At 35.1% G+C, this 21,612-nt stretch overlaps 1 protein-coding gene across 1 annotated transcript in view; it reads left to right on the top strand.

Annotated features, from left to right (window-relative positions):
• Window positions 1-21,612, top strand: part of PTEN (phosphatase and tensin homolog) — an 89,354-nt gene that overhangs the window by 30,101 nt on the left and 37,641 nt on the right. The window contains exon 3 of the mRNA XM_024744811.1: window positions 21,154-21,198. Coding sequence (XP_024600579.1) covers window positions 21,154-21,198 — 45 coding nt within the window. The remainder of the gene's footprint in view (window positions 1-21,153; window positions 21,199-21,612) is intronic.

Genomic DNA, 21,612 nt, shown 5'->3' with positions numbered 1-21,612 from the left:
GTGTGTGTGTGTGTGTGTGTGTGTATTAATCTTATCCCTCAGGCTAATATTGAAGTTATCTAATTTACATGTTATCTGGTATAAATCTAGGCAATCTTTAGCAAATTGATGCTTCATATGTTTAACAGACATAGCTTGAGAACTGTTCGGTACCTAATAAATCAGGAAAGTTTAGGTTTAATAGAGGTGAACTGGCTTTCTTACTGCAGAACCTTTAATGTGCTATTACTCATTGTAAATCTCCAAAGAATGAAATTTTAATACGTTGCTTTCCTTTTTTTTTTTCTTTTCTTTCCATTTCTCTTCCTCTCCTTCCTTTCCCCCTTCTATCTTTTCTTTTGTAGTATAGTAAATAGCATCTCTCTAGTGCTAATAGTGTTCCATGGAGCACAATTTGGGAAATGTTGAAAATGAAAAAAGATGTATATAACAATATTTTCCTCTAGTTTGTCAGTAGGAAATAATTTACTTCCTCCTCTTTTCTTGGAAAGATTTTAGATGTGCGAAGATTTCTGTATTTATTATGAGGAAATGCTTAGAGCTCAGTCTCCTGATATTTAGTGATTTTTGAAAAAAGCCTTTATTCATTGTCTTGTATACTATCAGCTTTTTTACCCATATATAAGCAGCTGTATTATAGATTCAAAAGTCCATCTTCCCCTTTCCTGTTTTATACATTTTCTTACCGAAGAAAAATTTCAGATATTCTTTTCTTGGGCTTCTCTGGTGGCGCAGTGGTTGAGAGTCCGCCTGCTGATGCAGGGGACACGGGTTTGTGCCCCGGTCCGGGAAGATCCCACATGCCACGGAGCGGCTGGGCCCGTGAGCCATGGCCGCTGAGCCTGCTCGTCCAGAGCCTGTGTTCCGCAACGGGAGAGGCCACAACAGTGAGAGGCCCGCGTACCACCAAACAAACAAACAAAAAAACTTCTCTTAATCACATGCTGATCTCTCAATCAACCTTAATTTTATGTTGATTTTCAATAAAAAAGGTGTTTGTCATCTCAACATTACCATTATTGGTTATTCAGTGAAAAAGAGTTGAAAAGAGATTATTTAGAGGAAAGCTTCAAAATAATTTAGAGGAAAGGATATCAGTTCCCTCTCCCTTTCCAACAGCTTTCGACTAATTCCCTCATATTGCCTCTCTGTTTCCTGCTTCCTTTTTTTTATTGAGGTGTAATCCCATAACATAAAATTAACCACTTTAAAGTATACAATTCACTTACATTTAGTACCCTCACAATGTTTTGTAACCACCACCTCTGTCAAGTTCCAAAACATTTTTTATCACCCCAGAAGAAAACCCTGTCCCCATTTGCTGCCTCCCATTTCTTTTGTTAGTCTTTTTTTTTTTTGCTATTCGCGGGGCTCTCACTGTTGTGGCCCCTCCCGCTGCGGAGCACAGGCTCCTGACGCGCAGGCTCAGTGGCCATGACTCACGGCTCACGGCTCACGGGCCCAGCCGCTCCGCGGCATGTGGGATCTTCCCGGACCAGGGCACGAACCTGTGTCCCCTGCATCGGCAGGCGGACTCTCAACCACTGCGCCACCAGGGAGGCCCTGTTAGTCTTATTCTTTACAAATAGTGAAGCCATGAAGGATTTGACAATGATTAAATTATCTGCACCAATTCAATTTTTGATATTTTAATAATAGGTAACATTTACATTTATTATATACATGTGTTACTGTTGTATAAGCAGTTTACATGCGTCATCTTATTAAATTGCTACAGTAAACTGATCACCATTTCATAGATGGTTTAAAAGAAGCTAACTTCCCCAAATGCCACAGCTGGTAAGAACTGAGGCTGAGGATTGAGTCCAGGTCTGTCAGATTCCAAAGCTGATTTCCTTAATAACCATAAAATCCTGTATATCAGAGGACAAAAACTGGAAACTGTTGGGCTCATCTAGCTTGTTGATGTCCTTTGTTTGGCCTAACACAGTGTTGGTCCCCACAGTGTGGGAAATGATCAAAGAAAATCGTTTCTGGTATTATACCAGACATTTCTTTAGGATTTGAGTCTCCAGATTGAAAAGACCTATATAGTGCCAAGCACAATAAATGAAAACAGGCCAATACCAGGCAAATTATTTTGAAATTAAAAATACCAAGAATAATGAGAATTTCTCAAAAGCTTTCAGGATCATTTAGAAAGGATTAGGAATATCAGTGGCATCTAACTTCTCAGCAGTAGAATTAAAGATAGAAGATGGAGGAACAGCACTTCAGATGTTCTGCAGTCAGCCTAGAATTCTGTGTCTAGCCAAGCCATCAATCAAGTGCAAGAGTAGGGAAAAAAAGACACTCAAGGACTAAAAACAATTTGTCCTTGTAACATATCTTAGGAGATTACTAGAAGATGTGCCCTAGCAAAACAGGGAAATAAACCATGGAAGAAAAGAAAAGGGCTTCGATAAACAGAGAATACAACTCAGAAACAACAAAGGAAAGTCCCAGGGTGACAACGGTGCCACAAAGCTGAAGAGTAACCAGTAGTGATTAGAGCAGTAGGACAGAGGGCTGCAGGGAAATAAATTATAGGTGGATATTGAAATATTTAGGAGAAAATATAATAGATTCTTAGGAAATTAGGTGAGTTAGAAACAGGAAGCAATTTAAATTTAATATCTGTTGATTTATTTAACCCAAAATTGTGATGTTGCCATTTGAAGGGGATTAAGAGAAGTGAAATATTTGTGTTGGGGGTACTACTGGTTTTGTAAGCCTCCTCTAACATGGCAGAAAATATGTAGGTAATTGATAAATCTACAAAAAGCATTATTATGTAGAAATGCTGAATTAAATACCAGGAAAAGAAATTCCAGTACTTGAGGGTAGTTGCTTTGGGGGGAAAAAATATGGGTTTGAGGATGAAAAGAGATGGAAATGAGTAATTTTTTTTATTGTGGTATAATATATATAAGGTAATTTCATTGTAACCATTTTTAAGTGTACAGTTTCAGTAACATTAAGTATATGCACTTTCTTGTGCAACTATCACTGCTATCCATCTCTAAAACTATTTTATCATTCCATACTGAAATGTTGTACTCTTTAAACATTAACTCCCCATTCCCCCTACTCCCAGCCCCTGGAAACCACTGTTCTATTTTCTGTTTCTATATGTTTGACCATTCTAGGTACCTTAGATAAGTGGAGTCATTTAATATTTATCTTTTTGTGACTTATTTCACTTAGTGTAATGTCTTTAAGGTTCACCCATATTGTGGTATGTGTCATTGTATGTATATACCACAATCTGTTTATCCATTCATCTGTTGATGGACACTTGGGTTACTTCCACCTTTTGACTATTGTAGATAATGTTGGTATGAGCATGCGTCTACCAGTATGTGTTCAAGTCTCTGCTTTGAATTTGTTTAGGTATACACCCAGAAGTGGGACTGCTGGGTCAAATGGTCATTCCATGCTTAATTTTTTGAGGAACTATCATATTGTTTTCTACTGTGGCTGTATCATTTTACATTCCTACCAGCAATGTACAGATGTTCCAATTTCTCCACATCCTCGTTGCCAACACTGCTATTTTCTGGGCTTTCTGGGGTTTTTTTGTTTGGTTGGTTGTTTCTTTTGGATGATAGCCATCCGAGTGGGTGTAAAGTGGTATCTCATTGTGGTTTTGATTTGCATTTCCTTAATGATAAATGATGTTGAGCATCTTTTCATGTGCTTATTGACCATTTTTATATCTTCTTTGGAGATACATCTATTTAAGTCCTTTGCCTGTTTATGAGTTGGATGGTTTGTTTTTTTATTGTTGAGTTTTATATATTCTGGATATTAATCCTTTATTAGATATGTGATTTGCAAATATTTTCTTCCATCCTATGGGTTGCCTTTTTACTATGTTGCTTTTGTCCTTTGATACATAAAAGTTTCAAATTTTGATGCAGTTCAGTGTATCTGTTTTTTGTTGCCTGTGTCTTTGGTGTTGCATCCAAGAAATCATTGCTAAATCCAATGTCATGAGCTTTTCCCCTGTCTTTCCTTTTAAGAGTTTTATAGTTTTAGGTCTTTAATTTAGGTCTTTAATCAATTTTGAGTTAATTTTTGTATATGATGTAAGATAAAAGTCCAGCGTAATGCTTTGGCAAGTGGATATCCATGTTTCCCAGCACCATTTATTGAAAAGACTCTCCTTTCTCTATTGAATAATTTTGGCACACTAGTCAAAAATCATTTGACCATATATACAAGGTTTTATTTCTGAGCTCTGTATTCTATTCCATTGGTGTATGTCTGTCTTTATGCCAGTACCATACGTTGTAGCTTTGTACAAAGTAAATTTTGAAATTAGGAATTGTGAGTCCTACAACGTTGTTCTTCTATTTCAAGGTTGTTTTGGTGATTTAGGGTCCTGTGAGAATCTATATGAATTTTAGGATGGAATTTTCTATTCATGCAAAAGAAAATAGTTGTTGAGATTTTGATAGGAATTGCATTAATCTATAGATTGCATAGTATGGTATGAAATCTTAACGATATCAAGTCTTCTAATCCAGGAACATGAGATATCTTTCTGTTTATTTAGGTCTTCTTTAATTTTTTTTAACAGTGTTTTGTAGCTTTTTGTGTACAAGTATTTCAACTCCTTGCTTAAGATAATTCCTAGATATTTTATCCTTTTTGATGCTATCATAAATAGAATTGTTTTCTTAATTTTCCTTTTTGGATTGTTCATTGTTATTGTATAAAAATGCAACTGATTTTTGCATGTTAATTTTGTATGCTGCTACTTTGCTGAATTTGTTTATTCTAACAATTTTTTTGTGGCATCTTAAAAGTTTTCTATATATAAGATCATGTCATCTGCAAACATAATTTTACTTCTTTCTTTCTAATTTGGATGCCTTTTTTTCTTCTTCTTGCCTAATTACTCTGGCTTGAACATTCAGTACTATGTTTGAATGGAAGTGGCGAAAACAGGCCTCCTGCCTTGTTATTTACTTTAGAGGAAAAACTTTGTCTTTTACCATAGCATATCATATTAGCTGTGGAGTGTTGTTTTTTTTTTTAATAGACTTTATTTTTTAGAGCCATATTACATTTGCAGCTATATTGAGCAGAAGGTACAGAGATTTCCCATATACCCCCTGCTATTCATGCATAGCTTCCTCATTATTGATGTCCCCAACCAGAGTGGTACATTTGTTAAAATTGATGAACCTACATTGACACATCTTTATCATGTGAAGTCCATAGTTTACATTAGGGCTTGCTCTTGGTATTGTATAGTCCGTGGGATGGACAAATTTATCATTATAAATATATATCCACTATTATAGTATCATACAGAGTAGCTTTACTGCCCTAAAAGTGGTCTGTGCTTTGGCTATTCATCCCTCTTTCTCCCCAGCCTCTGGCAAGCACTGATGTTTTTACGGTCTCCACTGTAAAGCTTCTGTTTGGCTTTTCCAGAATGTAGTATAGGTAGAATTATTCAGTATGTAGCATGCAGAAACTCTCTCTTCCTATTCAATATGGCAGTATATGAAAACTCCACAGCACACTGTGTACAACTACTTTGGGAAGACAGTTGGTGGTTTCTTACAAAACCACACTTACTCCATACAGTCAAGCAATGCACCCCTTTGGCTGTTTACCCGAAGGAGTTGAAGACTAATGTTCACACAGAAAGACTTAGTGTTCATCCTTTTCATGGATGTCATACTTCTTAAATGTCTGGCTCCCAAAAGAAGAAAAGGGGGAAAAAAATAGGCTCTGGATCTCTAAATCCCCTGGAAGCCATTTCAATTGTTGGGAATTGCAACAATGGCAGCCTGCTTCTGTGTCTGCACATCCATAATCGTAATCAGAAGCAGCAGTCAAGGATCAAGACACAGATCTCTGATATTTGGAGGACAAGTCCCACAAGCTCCATCAGGCTACTCTAGGAATACATCCATGGCTGCCTGCTGGGAGGGGATGAGGGGTGGATAGCTGCTACCACACCAAGAGTTGAAATTGAAATTAACTGTGATTTACTGTCCAGGCCTGTCCAGGCCTTCTCCTGGAAGCTGCAAGCTTTTGAATAGACTCCAGAGTTCCAAAATAGTTACATCAGACAGATTATGCCAGTACAATTTTTGTCTAGGTGGGGAGATGCTTTCCTAGTGCTTCCTATTCTGCCATCTTCACTCAAGTAATTTTTTATTACAAACTTTTTATATCTCTTGGAATATATATGTTTATATATTATTTTGACAAAAATAATTAAAAATTTTTTGCACATTGGAAGCTTATTTAGAACTATCTCATAGGAATTCTTTGAGGAAAGGAAAGACTTAAAAAATAAGACAGTGTTTATTCTCACAACTGTCTTTAATGAATTCAGATTTTATATATATCTGAAATTATTTGAAATAAGGTATAGAAATTAGAGGGATTTGAATTCAAAATTTTTTAAGTTTTGAGGGTATTACCTCTCTGCTCTTCTCTAAGTTCTTATTCTCAACTTTCCAAGTATCCACAGTTAAATTTTCCCATTTCCCTTTGGAAAGTGCTGTTTTCTTGCTTTTTTCCGCCTTTCCATTGTATCAGACTTATAAGGCAGTGAGCCAATTGTGGGCATGAAATCCTTGGGAGGAGAGAGGAGGAAGTGGGAGGGACAGTCATGCTGAATGTTTCCCTAAGTAATATTCAAGTTCTTTGAGAGAACTTACCCTCCCTCCTTTAAAAAAAAAAATGCTGTGATGTTTTCTTTTAAATAGATTGTTTATTCTCCTGCCTGTCTCATTGTTGCCCACAGTGCTAGATAAGAAATTACAGTAAAGTTCAAATATTAAAGGGAGCACACAAAAAAGTATGTGTATGATTTCACCAACCCTCATTTAAAAAAAAAGAAAAGAAAACTATAGGAAAATAAAATAAAGAAGTCAGGGTTCTTAGTTGCACATGACAAAAAGTAACTCTAATTAGAAGACAATTTTTTGAAAAATATTAGATAGTTCATAGCTAGAGAACCAGACTTTGAAGATTTTCAGAAGCTAAGAGAAGCAGGGCATAGTCAAGAGGTTATAAGAAGAGTATCCTATGCTGAGGACATTGCTGCTTGGATATTTGCTGTCCCAGATACTGCCACCATGACTGGATATTGGTGGCTGTGCTCATAAACTTTAAGTTCCTCTGGAGATCTCTCTGAATAATCTCTGACTCCTCCGTACCTTGCTCTTACTACCGGGATTCAGTGTTCAGAACACGAGGACATAACTGATCTTAGACGTACATGTGATGCAAGCAAGATGGGCAAGGGTATATTTGCTTCTCATCTCTTGAAATTCTCCAAAATGGAATGGTTTTGGATGCTCAGCAGCCTAGAGATGGCAAATATCCCCTACAGATTTCTCCTATTTTACACGTCCCATCCTCAGACCCTCTTCCCAAAGATATCTACAATTAAAAGTTTCACATATTCTTTAAAAAATTGTTTTCATCTTATACTCACTTTTTAAAGAATTACAAATGAGAACATACTGCATATTCTTTTTTCATTTAACGTACTTAGGAATTTTCCATATTGGTGTGGAGATATAATTGATTATTTTATTGGTTGTCTTTTATTCCATTTTATGATCATACCATAATAAACAGCCTGCCCAGATACATTTTTTAGGGTATTTCCAGTTATTGCTATTGAAAACAGTGCTCTAATGAAAAGCTTCACACATTTATCTTGGTGTCCTTTTGCAAGTACTTATAATCCTTAAGGTAAATTCTTTGCAGTGGGTCCATGGTTTAAACTAAAAAATGGTATCATTTTATATTCTCACCAACATGTATGAGTCTTTCCCCTCTCACAGTCTTGGTGAACTGAATATTATGAAACTTAAAACATTTTACTATTTGTTGTAATTTGATTTTTGATTGCATTTCTTTTCGAGGTTAAACAACTTGGTGATCTTTATTGGTCTTAACAGATTTTTCCTTGGTTTGTTTGTGTATACCACCCTATTGTTATTATTTTTCTTAATGATTTTTATGAACTTTTTGAAAATTAGCAAATTAGTGGTACCGTTTCTTCAGACCATTTTTATAATGCTATGCCACTCTTGCCATTTGAATTTTACAACTACAAGATTCAGATGAAGCAGTGATAAAGAGCTTAGTGGATTATTTCTGTTTGAATTATTTATTGTTAACTGTCTTCTCTACTAATATGTATAATCATGGAATATCAGAGATTTTTGTTGATAGCTGTTTGTTAAGAAATGTTCTTTAAGAGATAGCCTTGCTTAAATTGCAAATAAAAAATGCTTTTAATCCAGAGAAACATCATGTACCAATCACTCTTGAGTTATTGAATCACAGCAATATTCTCTTGGACAGAGAAGATAGAAGTGAAAAGGAGATTTAGGAGTTCCTGCTTTTTTTCTACCTCTAGCATTATACAGCTGTCTAACTCATGCAATTCTACCTTATTTATTGTTCTTTTTTTAGTCTAAACATTGCCCCGCACTCCAAGCCTTTTCTTTTGTCTTTTCCATTTTTATGTTCCTTTATATATGCTACTCTTTTATGTTCATCTATAACTATTTCCCTCCTTTTTTCTGGCAATATGTATTTATTTGTTTGTTTATTTTTAAAATAACGTTGTGGGTAAATTCTCTGCAGCTATGTTTATTGGTCTTAGATAATTTCTGTTTTTCCTCTTGTCTTTTTTAAACTAGAGTGATTTGTAATTGTTTATACAGAATTTTAGTTTTTAAAGCCTCTCTGTGGTCTTTCCTTTTAGATATTGAGTTATGAATTCATAGCCTGTTATTTAAATGAAGCTTTTGAAATCCGTTTTACTGATCTGTATCATATCTAACTATGCCAGTATTTCCTTCCTTGTCTGACGTAAATTCTAAAATTATATGAACACTTTCTCCCTGTTTCCTGGCATTTCCACTCAAACTTGTTCCTCATTCTTGGTTAGAAATGTGTCCAAATTGTAGTTCCCTTCTTTATTAGTCTACTGATAAAAGAAAATTAATAAAAAAAATACCAAGAATTTGTTAGAAAATTGCATATAGTTGAAAATACCTTTTTCAGTGGATATTTTGACAGTTGTGAAGTCCCCAGTTATTACTGTATCTTTCTTCTGTTTCAATTTTATTCTCTATCCCAAGAATATACCCATTTCTGTTTCCTTTCTAAGAAGCATGTGCATTGTATTCCAGTGGATTTTTTCATAGATACATCTTTTAGACTTATGCTATCCAATATGGTAGCCACTAGCCACATGTAGCTAATTATGGTTAAATTTACATTCATTAAAAATAAATTTACTCATTCATTTTCCTTTGCACCAGTCACATTTCAAGTGCTCAGTAGCTACACGTGGCTAGTGTCTACTGTGTTGGACAGCACAGATATAGAACATTTCCATCATTGTGGAAAGTTCTATTGGACTACTATTCTAGACAGTGCCATTTTGCTTTTCATTCTAAAAAGTTCTAATACCTGAAGATGATGTGCTCCTTCTATTGCTATGTCTGCTATTAATCAAAATAAATTAGAGATTTTTTGAGGTGGGTTGCCTTTTATAAATTGATGCTTATAATCATATTACTCTTAAAAACCAATTTTTTAAGGTATAATTTATATGCAACATGTACCTTTTTTAAGTGTACACTTCACTGAGTTTTGACATATATATGCCTATGTAAACATCACCACAATCAAGATTTAGAACATTTCTATTACCATAAAAAGCTTCTTAATGCCCCTTTGCAATCAGTCCTCAGCCCTGGTTCCAGGCGATCTCTAAATTTGTCTTCTCTCACTGTAGATAAGTTTTGCCTGTTCTAGAATTTTATATAAATGTAGTCATATAGTATGTACTGTTTTGTGTCTGGCTTCTTTCTTTTAGCATAATAGTTTTGAAATTCATCCCTGTTGTTGCTTTTATTAGTAATTTGGTTCTTTTTATTGCTGAGTGGTATTCCATTTTATGGATATGATATAATTTATTTATCCATTCCCCTGTGATGGATATTCAGGTTGTTTTCAGTTTGGGTCTATTATGAACAAAGCCGCTGTGAGTATTCATGGACAAGACTTTTGTGGACATATATTTTCATTTCTGTTGGCTACCCATGAGTAGAATTGCTGGGTCATATAATGTAAATCAATGGAGCAAAATAGAGATTCCAGAAAAACTCACATATACATTAATTGACACAGGCTTATTAACAAATGAAGCTGGAACAACTGTAAGTCAGTATGAAAAGTAAAATGAGCCTTTCTCATCATACAGGCATACCTCATTTTGTTATGCTTCACTTTATTGCACTTCACAAATGCTGCATTTTTTTTTTTTACAAATTGAAGGTTTATGGCAGCCCTGAGTTGTCAAGTGATGTTTAGCATTTTTTAGCAATAAGGTATTTTTAAGTTAAGGTAGGTACATTGTTTTTTTAGACATAATGCTGTTATTGCACACTTAATAGACTATAGTGTAGTGCAAACATAACTTTTTTTTTTTTTTTTTTTTGCGGTACGCGGGCCTCTCACTGTTGTGGCCTCTCCCGTTGCAGAGCACAGGCTCCGGACGCGCAGGCTCAGCGGCCACAGCTCACGGGCCCAGCCGCTCCGCGGCATGTGGGATCTTCCCGAACCGGGGCACGAACCCGTGTTCCCTGCATTGGCAGGCGGACTCTCAACCACTAAGCCACCAGGGAAGCCCCAAACATAACTTTTATATATGCACTGGGATACCAGAAATTTCATGTGATTTGCTTTGTTGCTATATCTGCTTTATTGTAGTCGTCTAGAACCAAACTCAAAATATCTCTGAGGTATGCCTGTACACATAAATTAACGTAAAATGGATTATAGATGGAAACATAAAAAAAAATGTAAAACTATAAAACTTCTAGATAAAAACACCAAAGAAGAAAATCTTTGTGACTTTTTGTTTAGTCAAAGATTTCTTAGTACATACAAAATTAACCGTATAAGAAAAAGTTGACAAAGTGAACTTCGTCAACATTAAATACTTCTATTTTTTGAAAGACACCATTAGTGAATAAAAAAGCAGCCACAGTCTGGGAGGAATATTTGCAGTGCATATATCTGACAAAGGATTGAATTCAACACAGTATAAAGATGCTGTTACAAATTCATAAGAGGACAACCCCGTAAAAGGCAAAAGATCTGAACAGAAACTTTTTAAAAGAAGATTTATAAATGATCAATAAGCATATGAAAAATTCAAACTCAATCATCAGGAAAATGAAAATTAAAATGCAGTGAGATCCTATTTCATATTTAATGGGATGGCTAAAACTTAAAGGGCTAATGGGTTGGCAAGGATGTAGATCAACTTGAACTCTCATCCATGTAAAAGCACAAAATGATACAACTTCTTCAGCGAAATGTTTGGTGGTTTCTTATTCATAATATTTTTAATAGCCTTCTGAATTTTTTTCAGTGGGTTATAGATTACTTACCACACTGTTTATTTCTTTTCCTTCTAATTTTATACCTCTTTAGATAGAATAGATTTTCTTTAGTTCTGGGGATTACTACCTTTCACCTGAATATAATATAAAGCTCTTATTTTTGCTCTTCTATTTAACTTGAGATAATGTAGGAGAAAGTACTACTGCGCAGGCAAGAGTGAAAAGTACATTTTCAACAAGATCCTTTCCTTGTGTCCGATATATGACTGATTTTAATTCTGACAACCTGAAGATGACTAGAAGAAAATAGTCAAGGGCTAGAATATTTGCAGTTTGCCTGTGTTAATGGGATTAAGGCAGATATAATTTATGTGTTAAAAAGAAAAACAACAATCCAATTTCATGTTTTATTAGTAGCAGTAGTAATTGTAGGTATATTAGGGTTCTAAGGGCAAATGTTGATTCAACATGGATACAGCAGATGAATTAAAAATGGTTACCAGGGCTTCCCTGGTGGCACAGTGGTTGAGAGTCTGCCTGCCAATGCAGGGGATACGGGTTCGTGCCCCGGTCCGGGAAGATCCCACATGCCGCGGAGCGGCTAGGCACGTGAGCCATGGCCACTGAGCCTACGCATCCGCAGCCTGTGCTCCGCAACAGGAAGGGCCACAACAGTGAGAGACCCGCGTACCCCCCACCCCCCCAAAAAAAAAAAAATGGTTACCAAATAGTGACTCACCTACAGAAAAATGTAGCAAATAAGTAATTATTTTTCTTTTTAGCCTATTTCTGAATTAGTAAGAGCTATCTAGTGTTCTTAGGCTATTTTCTGAATGGGATACCTTGAAAGGGGGTTTGCTGATGGGGTTTTCGCAAGCTGCTAGGAGCAATTGTTATTATGATTGTGGTTGTTCCTACTTGGAGTTTTGTTACCAATGTATCCACAGTAGTGCTTGTCACATTGCAGGTGTTCAATAAATATTTGTTGGATGAATTTTTATCAGTTCCCAGCTCTAATAATATAGACCTTAATATCGGTAAGTACTGGCACCAAGCAGAAATATACCAGTTCACCTTTAAAAAACAGAATGACTCTCAGGCCTTACAGTAAGACTTCAGTTTAATGCAGTGGAGTATATTTCGTTTGTCAACATAAAGCCTTTTGGTGAAAAGAAGGATTGGTTAGCTATTGAAACATGGAAAAAGCACTGCCAAGAGAAAGGAAGCTTTAGCCAATAAACTTTAGATATTTTTGGCAAAACCATTCCTTTTGTGGAGATGGAAACATCAGAATATCTTAGTCTATTAAAAATTGCTTCATTTAACTAACTTCTCTTGTTTGATTACACATTTATTCAGCAACATTCTGATTTCAATTCTCAGGTCTGCTTATGGTGAGATATGGTCATAAAGATATGAATAATTTAGTTCTTATGGCAGTTGGATTTTTCAATAAATTAGTATATTGCCATTATGATCATTGTGATATTTATACATCAGTCATATGATATGGGTTTTAATTTGTCCCTGGAGAGGGGGGGGGAAAACCCACTCAATATACTAACAGGATCAAGTCTAACCCTGAAAGGTAGAGGGTTAGACTCTGGACCACCAGTAACTTCAAAGTAATAACTGAGTTTCTTATGCCTTCTAAGAGTCAGTATAAAGCTTATCTTGCAACCTAGATTTTTTTCTCCTCTACTACAATGAGTTCAGTAGCATGGTGTTAATGTATAGAGCATCTAGATTGAGTTTTGCATTTGATTTATGTAATCTTATCTTGCTTCTTCAGAGTTGAGCATTGCATAGTATATTTGTAGAGTGTGACAACTTGTGTAGCAAGTATATGTAAACATTTATATGTACTATATTTCATGAAGAAATATGAAGGTCAGTTTTGAACTTGCTTTGTAATCACTGACTTTTTTTTTTTGGCTGAGTTGGGTCTTTGTTACTGCGTGCAGGCTTTCTCTAGTTGCAGCGAGTGGGAGCTGCTCTTCATTGTGGTGTGCAAGCTTCTCATTGCGGTGGCTTATCTTGTTGTGGAGCATGGGCTCTAGGTGTGCAGGCTTCAGTAGCTGTGACTCGCAGGCTCAGTAGTTGTGGTGCACGGGCTTAGTTTCTCCACGGCATGTGGGTTCTTCCCGGACCAGGGATTGAACCTGTGTCCCCTGCACTGGCAGGCGGATTCTTAACAATGAGCCATCAAGGAAATCCCCAATCACCAACTTGCTTAATTGGAGTGTTTAGTCCATTTATATTTAATATAATGATTAATATGTTTTATTTAAGACCAACATCTTTCTATTTGTGTTTAGTTGTTCATTCATTCCTGTTTCACTCTCATTCTCTCCATTCCTCTTTTTCTGTCCTTTTTGGGGTTAATAGAATATTTTCAGGTATTCAATTTAAATTCTTCTATTGACTTTTTATTTGTATGTATAAATGTATATATATTTAGAGTTTGTTCTAGGTATTATTGAACACATTCTTAGCTTATTACAGTTCCCATTAAAATATAAGAGCCCTACAACAGTAAAATTCTGCTTGCCTCAATTTTTTGGTATGATTTTATATCTATGTATGTAATAAACCCCAGAATACAGTGTTATTTTATTTGCTTTAAACAGTCAGTTGTCTTTCAGTGGAATCAAGAGAAGAAAAAGATGTCCTTTTATATTTATTCCTATATTTACTATTTCTGATGCTTTTTGTTTCTTTCTGTAGACTCACTTTTCATCTGGAATTAGTTCCCTTCAGCCTGTGGGCAAGTCTGCTGGCGACAGATCCTCTCAGCTTCTGTTGATTGTTTTTGAAGGGTATTTTGCTGGATATAGACTTCTGGGATGGCTTTTTTTTTTTTTTTGCTTTTCAGCACTTCATTAGATGTGATGAGAAGTCAGCCATTATTCAGACTGGTATTCTCCTATACATAATGTGTCTTTTTCTTTGACTCCTTTTGTTTTTTTCCGTTTGTCTTTGGTTTTCAGTGGTTTTGATCATGATATGCATAGTGTGGTTCTTTTTATATTTGTCTTACTTGAAGTTTATTGAGCTTCTAGTATCTCTAAGTTAATGTTTTACACCATGGGTGGGAAATTTCCGGCTGTGATGTCTTTAAAATTTTTTTCAATTTCTTTCTTCTGTTCTTCAGGTTAGATAATTACTACTAATCTTTGGTCAAATTCATATCTTTATTTTCCAGCTAATATTTATGCATAACAAACCACCTCTAAACATGAATAGCATAGACCATTTATTTATTTTATACTCACAGATTAAGTGAGTCAGGAATTCAGACAAGGCATGGTGGAGGTGGCTTGTTTCTGCTCCACAGTGTCTGGGGCCTTAGTTGGGAAGACTCAGTGACTGGAGATGAGTTGGCACGTTGGGGGCTGAATCATCTGAAGGTGTTTTCACTCACATGTCTGGTAAATGCAGTCCTTATCTGGGTCTTTAGTTGGGCTGTTGGCCAGAACCCCTATACTTGGCCTTTCCATGTAGGCTAGTTTGGGCTTCCTCATAGCATGGCAGCTTGTTAAGAATGAAGTGCATGGGTAAAAGTGCATGGCATTTTTATGCCCTAGCCTTAGAAATAGCTTTATGTCACTTCTGCCCATACTGTGTTGGTTGAGGCAGTCACAAAGGTGTGCCCAAGTTCAAGGGGGAGGGACCATAGACCCCATCACTTGATGGGAACAGTGTTAAGGTTATGTTGTATGAAGAGCATGTGGGATGGGAGATGTAGTCATTCTTAGAAAATGCAATCTGCCACATCTTTCTTCTGCAGTTCCCAGTCTTCCATTAAGACCATGCAAGTAGATTTTTTTCTTTTCAGATACTGTACTTTTGAGACCCAGAATTTCTGTCTTTTATAGTCTCTGTGTCTTTGCTGAGATTTGTCTTGTCATTTGCTATAATCATTTTCCTTTACATTCCCATATATATTTATAATAGCTGCTTCAAAGTCCGTGTCTGCTAATTCTAACATCTGGTTTGTCTTGGTGTTGGTTTCCACAGACTGCTTTTTTTTTCCTTCGTCGTAGGTCATGTTTTCCTGCTTTGCATGTCTAATAAGTTTTAATTGTATGATGAATGTTGTGGGTGATATGTTGTAGGGAGTCTGAATGTTAATTTAAGGGTGCTGAGTTTCATTTTGGCAGGCATTTAAATTAATGGTTAATCTTCTTGTATTATCAGGTTTGGTTTGCTTTGTTAAGGCAGGCCTATTTTAGTTTTGTCTTTTGTTCAGGGCATGATCCTTACTCCTAACGTGTGGCCTTTCTGGGTTCTCAGCTGAATACGTGAGTTCCTCAGTGAGGTCTCTCCACTCTGGCTGGACCAGAGCTCCTTCTACTAGAGCTGTGCTATCTCTGGTGTCATCTCCATTATGCTTCCAGATTCTGCACACATGCAGCCCAACCCATGGCCAAGGCCCTGAGGTGAATTTCCATACACACTTCGAAGTCCCTCTGTCTGTTCATCCTCCTTTTTCTGCTACCCTCTTCCACAAACTCTAGCTGCTTTACCACCCAACTCCAATCTCTGCCTGTATACCTCAGTGAAACCTTTGTTCCATTTGTGCTACTTCCTTCTGCTGTGTCAGAAAAGAGTCTCCAACCTGAAAACAAGGCAGCCATGGGGTAACCTCATGTTTCTTTTTCCCTAAGGATCATAAGCCTATGCTACCTTTTGTTTAGTGCCTCATACATTTTGCCCAGTTTTACAGTTATTTACAAGAGGAAAACTCCTGTACCAGATACTCTTTAATGGTCAAAAGTATATACATGCTCCTGTAAGAAAAATTTTAAGAGATGGCCCCTTTATATTGAATGCCAGTATAAAAAAAGATTTTTAGAACAAAGATATTTAAGGCCTATTCATAATAGAACTTTAATCTGGTTACAATAACTTTGCTACTGTATAATAATTTATAATGTTCAAATTTTGCTTTTTACTGAATTTTACCCATATATTTGTATTGATGTTCTCTAGAAATGGCAAATAAAGTGAAAATTTTTATTTTATTCTCTCTCCTTCACTAATGGCAGATATTCTTTCCCAGTCTCCAACCTGTTTTAATAGCCTTAACATTGCCCCTCAACAAGCCACTACTAGTTTGACACCTATTTACCATCTCTAATGTATTTCCATTTTACTAGGTCAATCAGTATTATTTTGTGGGATATTTAATTTAATGAAAGGTTACCCTAATAGATACTTTTCTTTTCTAGAAGTGAAGTGATTTTATTTTTAAATGTGTGTTATAAGGCATCAAATGAGGCTGTTTATTTAGGAAGCCTTTAGTACTTCCTGAATGGAATGTAGGAAAATAAAGGATTGGGAAGCAAAAATTCTTAGCAGTTGTGCCCATAATAAATAATACTTGAAAGTTAAAAGAGGATAAAAGTTGGCTTTGAATATACATTGTAGACACCTAGCTAAAGTAACATATGAAGTGTGCTGATGAAATTGAAGAATAGGCTTTCCATGGCTGGAGCCTCTAGGAGGGATTTAAAGAGATAACACGTTACCAGCATTTTAATGAATTGTTTCTGTTTTGTTGACATCGTTTCTCACTGATGTTAGATTTGTGATTTTGGCATACAGTGTGTGCCAATAATTTCTTTTTTTTAACATCCTCAGGACAGGCTCAGTATGAATGAAAATATAATTAAGAAAAACCTCATGAGTCTTTATAAATAGGAATTGCATGAATCATTAAAACTAATTATTTCTCAAGGAGGACTGTTATCACATTGAAAAAAGCTTTGATCCTTGTTTTTTCTACTTTAAAAATAGTATATGAAAATATTAATTTTATGTAAACTCTAAAAAGTACTGTTTAAAAGAACCTAGACTTTTAATGAAGCTCACTTTTTGGAGGTAAAACATAGTGTGATATAATTTCATCAGTTCTTACTTTTTTGGGAAAATACATTAGGACAGAAAACTTTTTTCTTTTGAAAGTAGTATGTGCTTATGTTTTAACAACAAAATTGTAGAAGTAAATTGTTGAAAGTAAATCATGAAAGCCTCCATCTTTCCCTGAAAACCCAGGATAGCCACTGTGATCATTTTGGTATGTGTTCTGTCAGTCCTTTAGACTCCAGTTTAAGTGTACGAAGGGCTGCCACATGTGAATAGTATTCCTTGGAGATGGGCAATGGGATGTGTACATACCTATTAATATAGTATTGGTTTATGTATTTAGATTCAAAACATAGTTACCAGACTCAGAATGAACTAAAAATGAACTGTTAATCCTCCAAAATACCTTTTACCCCCCCTCTGCTCACATTTACACTGTAGGCTTTCCGTGAGAAAATTGTATTTTGTAGACCATTTTTTACTTATTCATTTTCTCTCAGAAGAAACCTATGGTGGAAGAAATGGCAGGTAGCAATGAGTTGTTGTTTATTAAATTTTATGATCACTGTCCTCCAAATCATTTGTCTATGTTTTGGTTATTCTAATTACCCATAATATTTACCTAAATTTCCAACCAAATTAAAATAGAAACTGAGAAAAGTCTAAAAGTATGTATAAAGCTTCTAGAACAAAACATAGAGAATATCTTTATGAATTCTTTATGTGTAGGGAAAGACTTCTCAGAGAGGATGCAAAGTTCTAAACAAAAGAAAAATTTGATATATTGGATTTTATCAAAATTTTAATTTGTTGATTTTCAAAGCACAATATTAAGGAAATGAAAAGGCAAGTCATACACAAGGAGCAAATATCTGACAAAGGACTTATACCCAGAATATATAAAAGACTCCTATAAATCAATAATAAAAAAGACAAATAATCCAGTTGGGGGAAGAAATGAGCCAGTGACTTAAACAGACATTTCAAAGAAGAAAGTGTAAAAATGGCTAATAAACAAATGAAGGACTAGAATTTTAAAACGCTGACAACACCAAATATTGATGAGACTGTGGAGCAACTGGAACTCTTAAAATGTTGGTAGGACTGTAGAATGGTATAGCTGCTTTTGAAAACTGTTCAGTAGTTTCTTATAGAGTTAAATATGCACCCACCCTATCTCCTCTTTGACCCAGCAGTTCTACTCCTAGCTGTTATTTACTCAAGGAAATGAAAGCATATGTCCCCCAAAAGACTTGCACGAGAATGTTTATGCACTTTATTCATAATAACCCCAAACTGTAAACATCCCAGATATCCATCAAAGGAGAATGGATAAACAAATGGTGTTATGTTCATGCAGTGGAATAACAGAATAAAAAGAATGAACTATCCATACATGTAACAACATGGGTAAATTCGAAAAACATTAAGTGAAGGAAATCAGTTTAAAAAGAATGCATATTACATGATTACAATTACATGAAATTAAAGAACAAGGCCAAACTAATATATGGTAATAGTAGTAGCTACCTGAGAGCTTGGTGGGGCTTGACTGAAAATGGGCATGAGGGAATTTTCTGGGGTGGTAGAAGTGTTCTATATTTTGATTAGAGTGGTTGTTACAAAACTTATAGAATTGTACACCTAAGATCTGTCTATTTCACTGTATGTAAATTTTTACCTCAATTTAAAGAAAAATCCAAAAGTAAAAATTGAGAAAAAGGTACAGGAATATAGAAGATAAAGAGGGTAGAACAGACAGGAGTGAAAGGGTCTGTAACAAACCACTTTTTCCTGTAATATATTTATAGCTCAGTAGAAGTCTGTAGCAGAATCAGTGCGTCCTGGGTTGGTTGAAGTAGTGGGTTAAAGCAAAGAATTATAAAAAATTACACATACCTTAAATATTTACTTTAAAAAAGTTGTACACATGAAATACTAAAATCAAATAGTTCTATAGGGTTTATTAACAACCACTGCCACAAAAAAAAAAAGGTAGTTATTTTCCTTTGTTTCCCTATGCCCTGTGGCAAGAGTTCTTAATCTTAGGCCATATTGTAATTTTGGTTATATCAATATTGGGTTTTTATGTCATTATGACTAGATAAATGTCATTCATAGTTAAGCAATATAGTATATTATAACTGGTTTTTCCTACACATTTTGTTTTCCCTGGATTTACAATTCTCCCTCTCTCCATCCCTTCTTCCCTCCTTTTTTCTCTCTCTTTCTCTCTCTCTCGTTTAGTTTCTACATTCTTAACTTTAATTCATCCCTAAACTTACTCCTAGTTGTATAAATCTCTATATATGTTTGAGCACATTTTTTATTATATCAATTTCATCTTCTCCAGGAACCTTCTGGTCTGCCCTAATCTGGATTAGTTGTTCTCTAGGCTTGCTGTATGACTGTCTAATCGAGATGTCCCTTCACTATTCATTCTGGGGATTCTCCTTTTTCTTCTCATGCGTTGGATTCTTCAGTTTCTGGAACTTGTCATCTTCTTTCACGGTTTCCCACCCTTGTTTTGGTGGAACACATCTTGTAGTAACTTCCTGAGAGAGAATATGTGGAAAGCAAAATTATTTGAGTCTTTGCTTATTTTAAAATGCCTTTATTATATATGTACTCGCACTTGTTTTATAGTCTATCTTGGTATGGAATTCTAGGCTGGGAATAATTTTAAGTCAGAAGGTTTTGCCCAGTTGTTTTCTAGCTGCTGGTGTTGCCATTAAAAAGGATGATGTTATTCGGATTCCAGATTCATTTTATGAAACATGTTTCCTCTCATGCAGCTAGGATCTTATGTTTATGTCTTCAGCATTCAGAAATTTCAGTGAGATATGTATGCCTTTATTTGGGTCTGTTTTAATATTGCTGAATACGCATTATACCCTTTCAGTTTGGAAATTCATGGCCTTCAGTTTTGGGTATTTTTCTTGAATTATATCTTGGATTTCTTCTCCTGTGTTTTCTGTTTTTTTCTCTGGGATGCCTATTCATATGTTGAATCTCCTAGACTTTAGATCTTTTAAAATCTTCTCTTCTGTTTTCCATTTATTCTTCTATTTATTCTATTTCCTCAGCCTTATACTTTTTTAACCCCTCTATTACCTACCTTACAGGATTAAACAAATTTGTATGCATAAAGTATTTAAAATAGTGCCTGGTATATAGTAAGTGTTGGCTGTAATTGTTGTTGTTTAGTTTCTTAACTAATTGTTGAGGGGAGAGGTCTTTGGTCTTTTGACGTATTATTTTGACGTATTAGCTGTATGACCTTGGGCAAGTCCTGTAATTTCTTTGATACCTACCTCTCAGATGTTTGTGAGTATCAAATGAGAGTATGTATGTGAAAATAATAAACTTTGTACAGAGCTAATAGTTATTACTTGCATCTTTCAAATATCAAAAGTTTTTAGTTTGAAAGAAAATGATGGCTGAATTTCCAGGATTATTTTTAAGATTCCTTGATTGCATGTGACTATTTCTCACAAAACTGTATAAGCTAGGTAAACTTGAGCTAAATGCTAATGCTGCTTTTTAAAGAAGTTATTTCTTAATACTCAATCTCATTATGTTAGGCTGAAGAGAGATTATGAAAATATTCATTTTATGAAGAGCTATGGCTTTACTTCAGATTGTATAAATCTGTGTAATGTAATAATTACTTAAGAAAGACCTGATTACTAGTTTAAATCCATGGATAGACTATTTATTGGAGTTTATTTATTTTTCTTAAATGATATTTGAGATTAGGAAAGAAGAATCTGTCTTTTGGTTTTTCTCAATAGTAGTAATGTAATTTCAAATGTTAGCTCATTTTTGTTAATGGTGGCTTTTTGTTTGTTTGTTTTGTTTTAAGGTTTTTGGATTCAAAGCATAAAAACCATTACAAGATATACAATCTGTAAGTATGTTTTCTTGTTTGTATGCTTGCAAATATCTTCTAAAATAACTATTGAGTGAAAGTTATTTCCTTGTTAGAATGAGGTAAAGATATATTTTAACAGAATTGTATTCCTAAAACAATTAGTTCAAGAAGTCTGATTGAGAGCATTGTTAGGTCATTTAGAAAGTGTAGTGATGAGGTAAAACAATGTTGGCACAGATTCATGTTACTTGATCTGCTTTAAATGACTTGGCATCTAGCCCATCTTTGGGCCCATAACCATGTGGTAACTTGAAGTGTAATTCACACAGAGCTTCTGCTAAAGCATTAATGCCATCTTCCATGGAGGGATGCTTCTAGAGTAGACATAATTTTATTCTGTGTCTCTAGGTCAATTGATTGAAAAAGCTATTAGCATATTCTCTAACTGTA

Source organism: Neophocaena asiaeorientalis, unplaced genomic scaffold (genome assembly GCF_003031525.2).
Source record: "Neophocaena asiaeorientalis asiaeorientalis breed wild unplaced genomic scaffold, Neophocaena_asiaeorientalis_V1.1 scaffold131, whole genome shotgun sequence".
NCBI lineage: Eukaryota > Metazoa > Chordata > Mammalia > Artiodactyla > Phocoenidae > Neophocaena > Neophocaena asiaeorientalis.
This window is presented reverse-complemented; position numbering and strand designations above follow the sequence as displayed.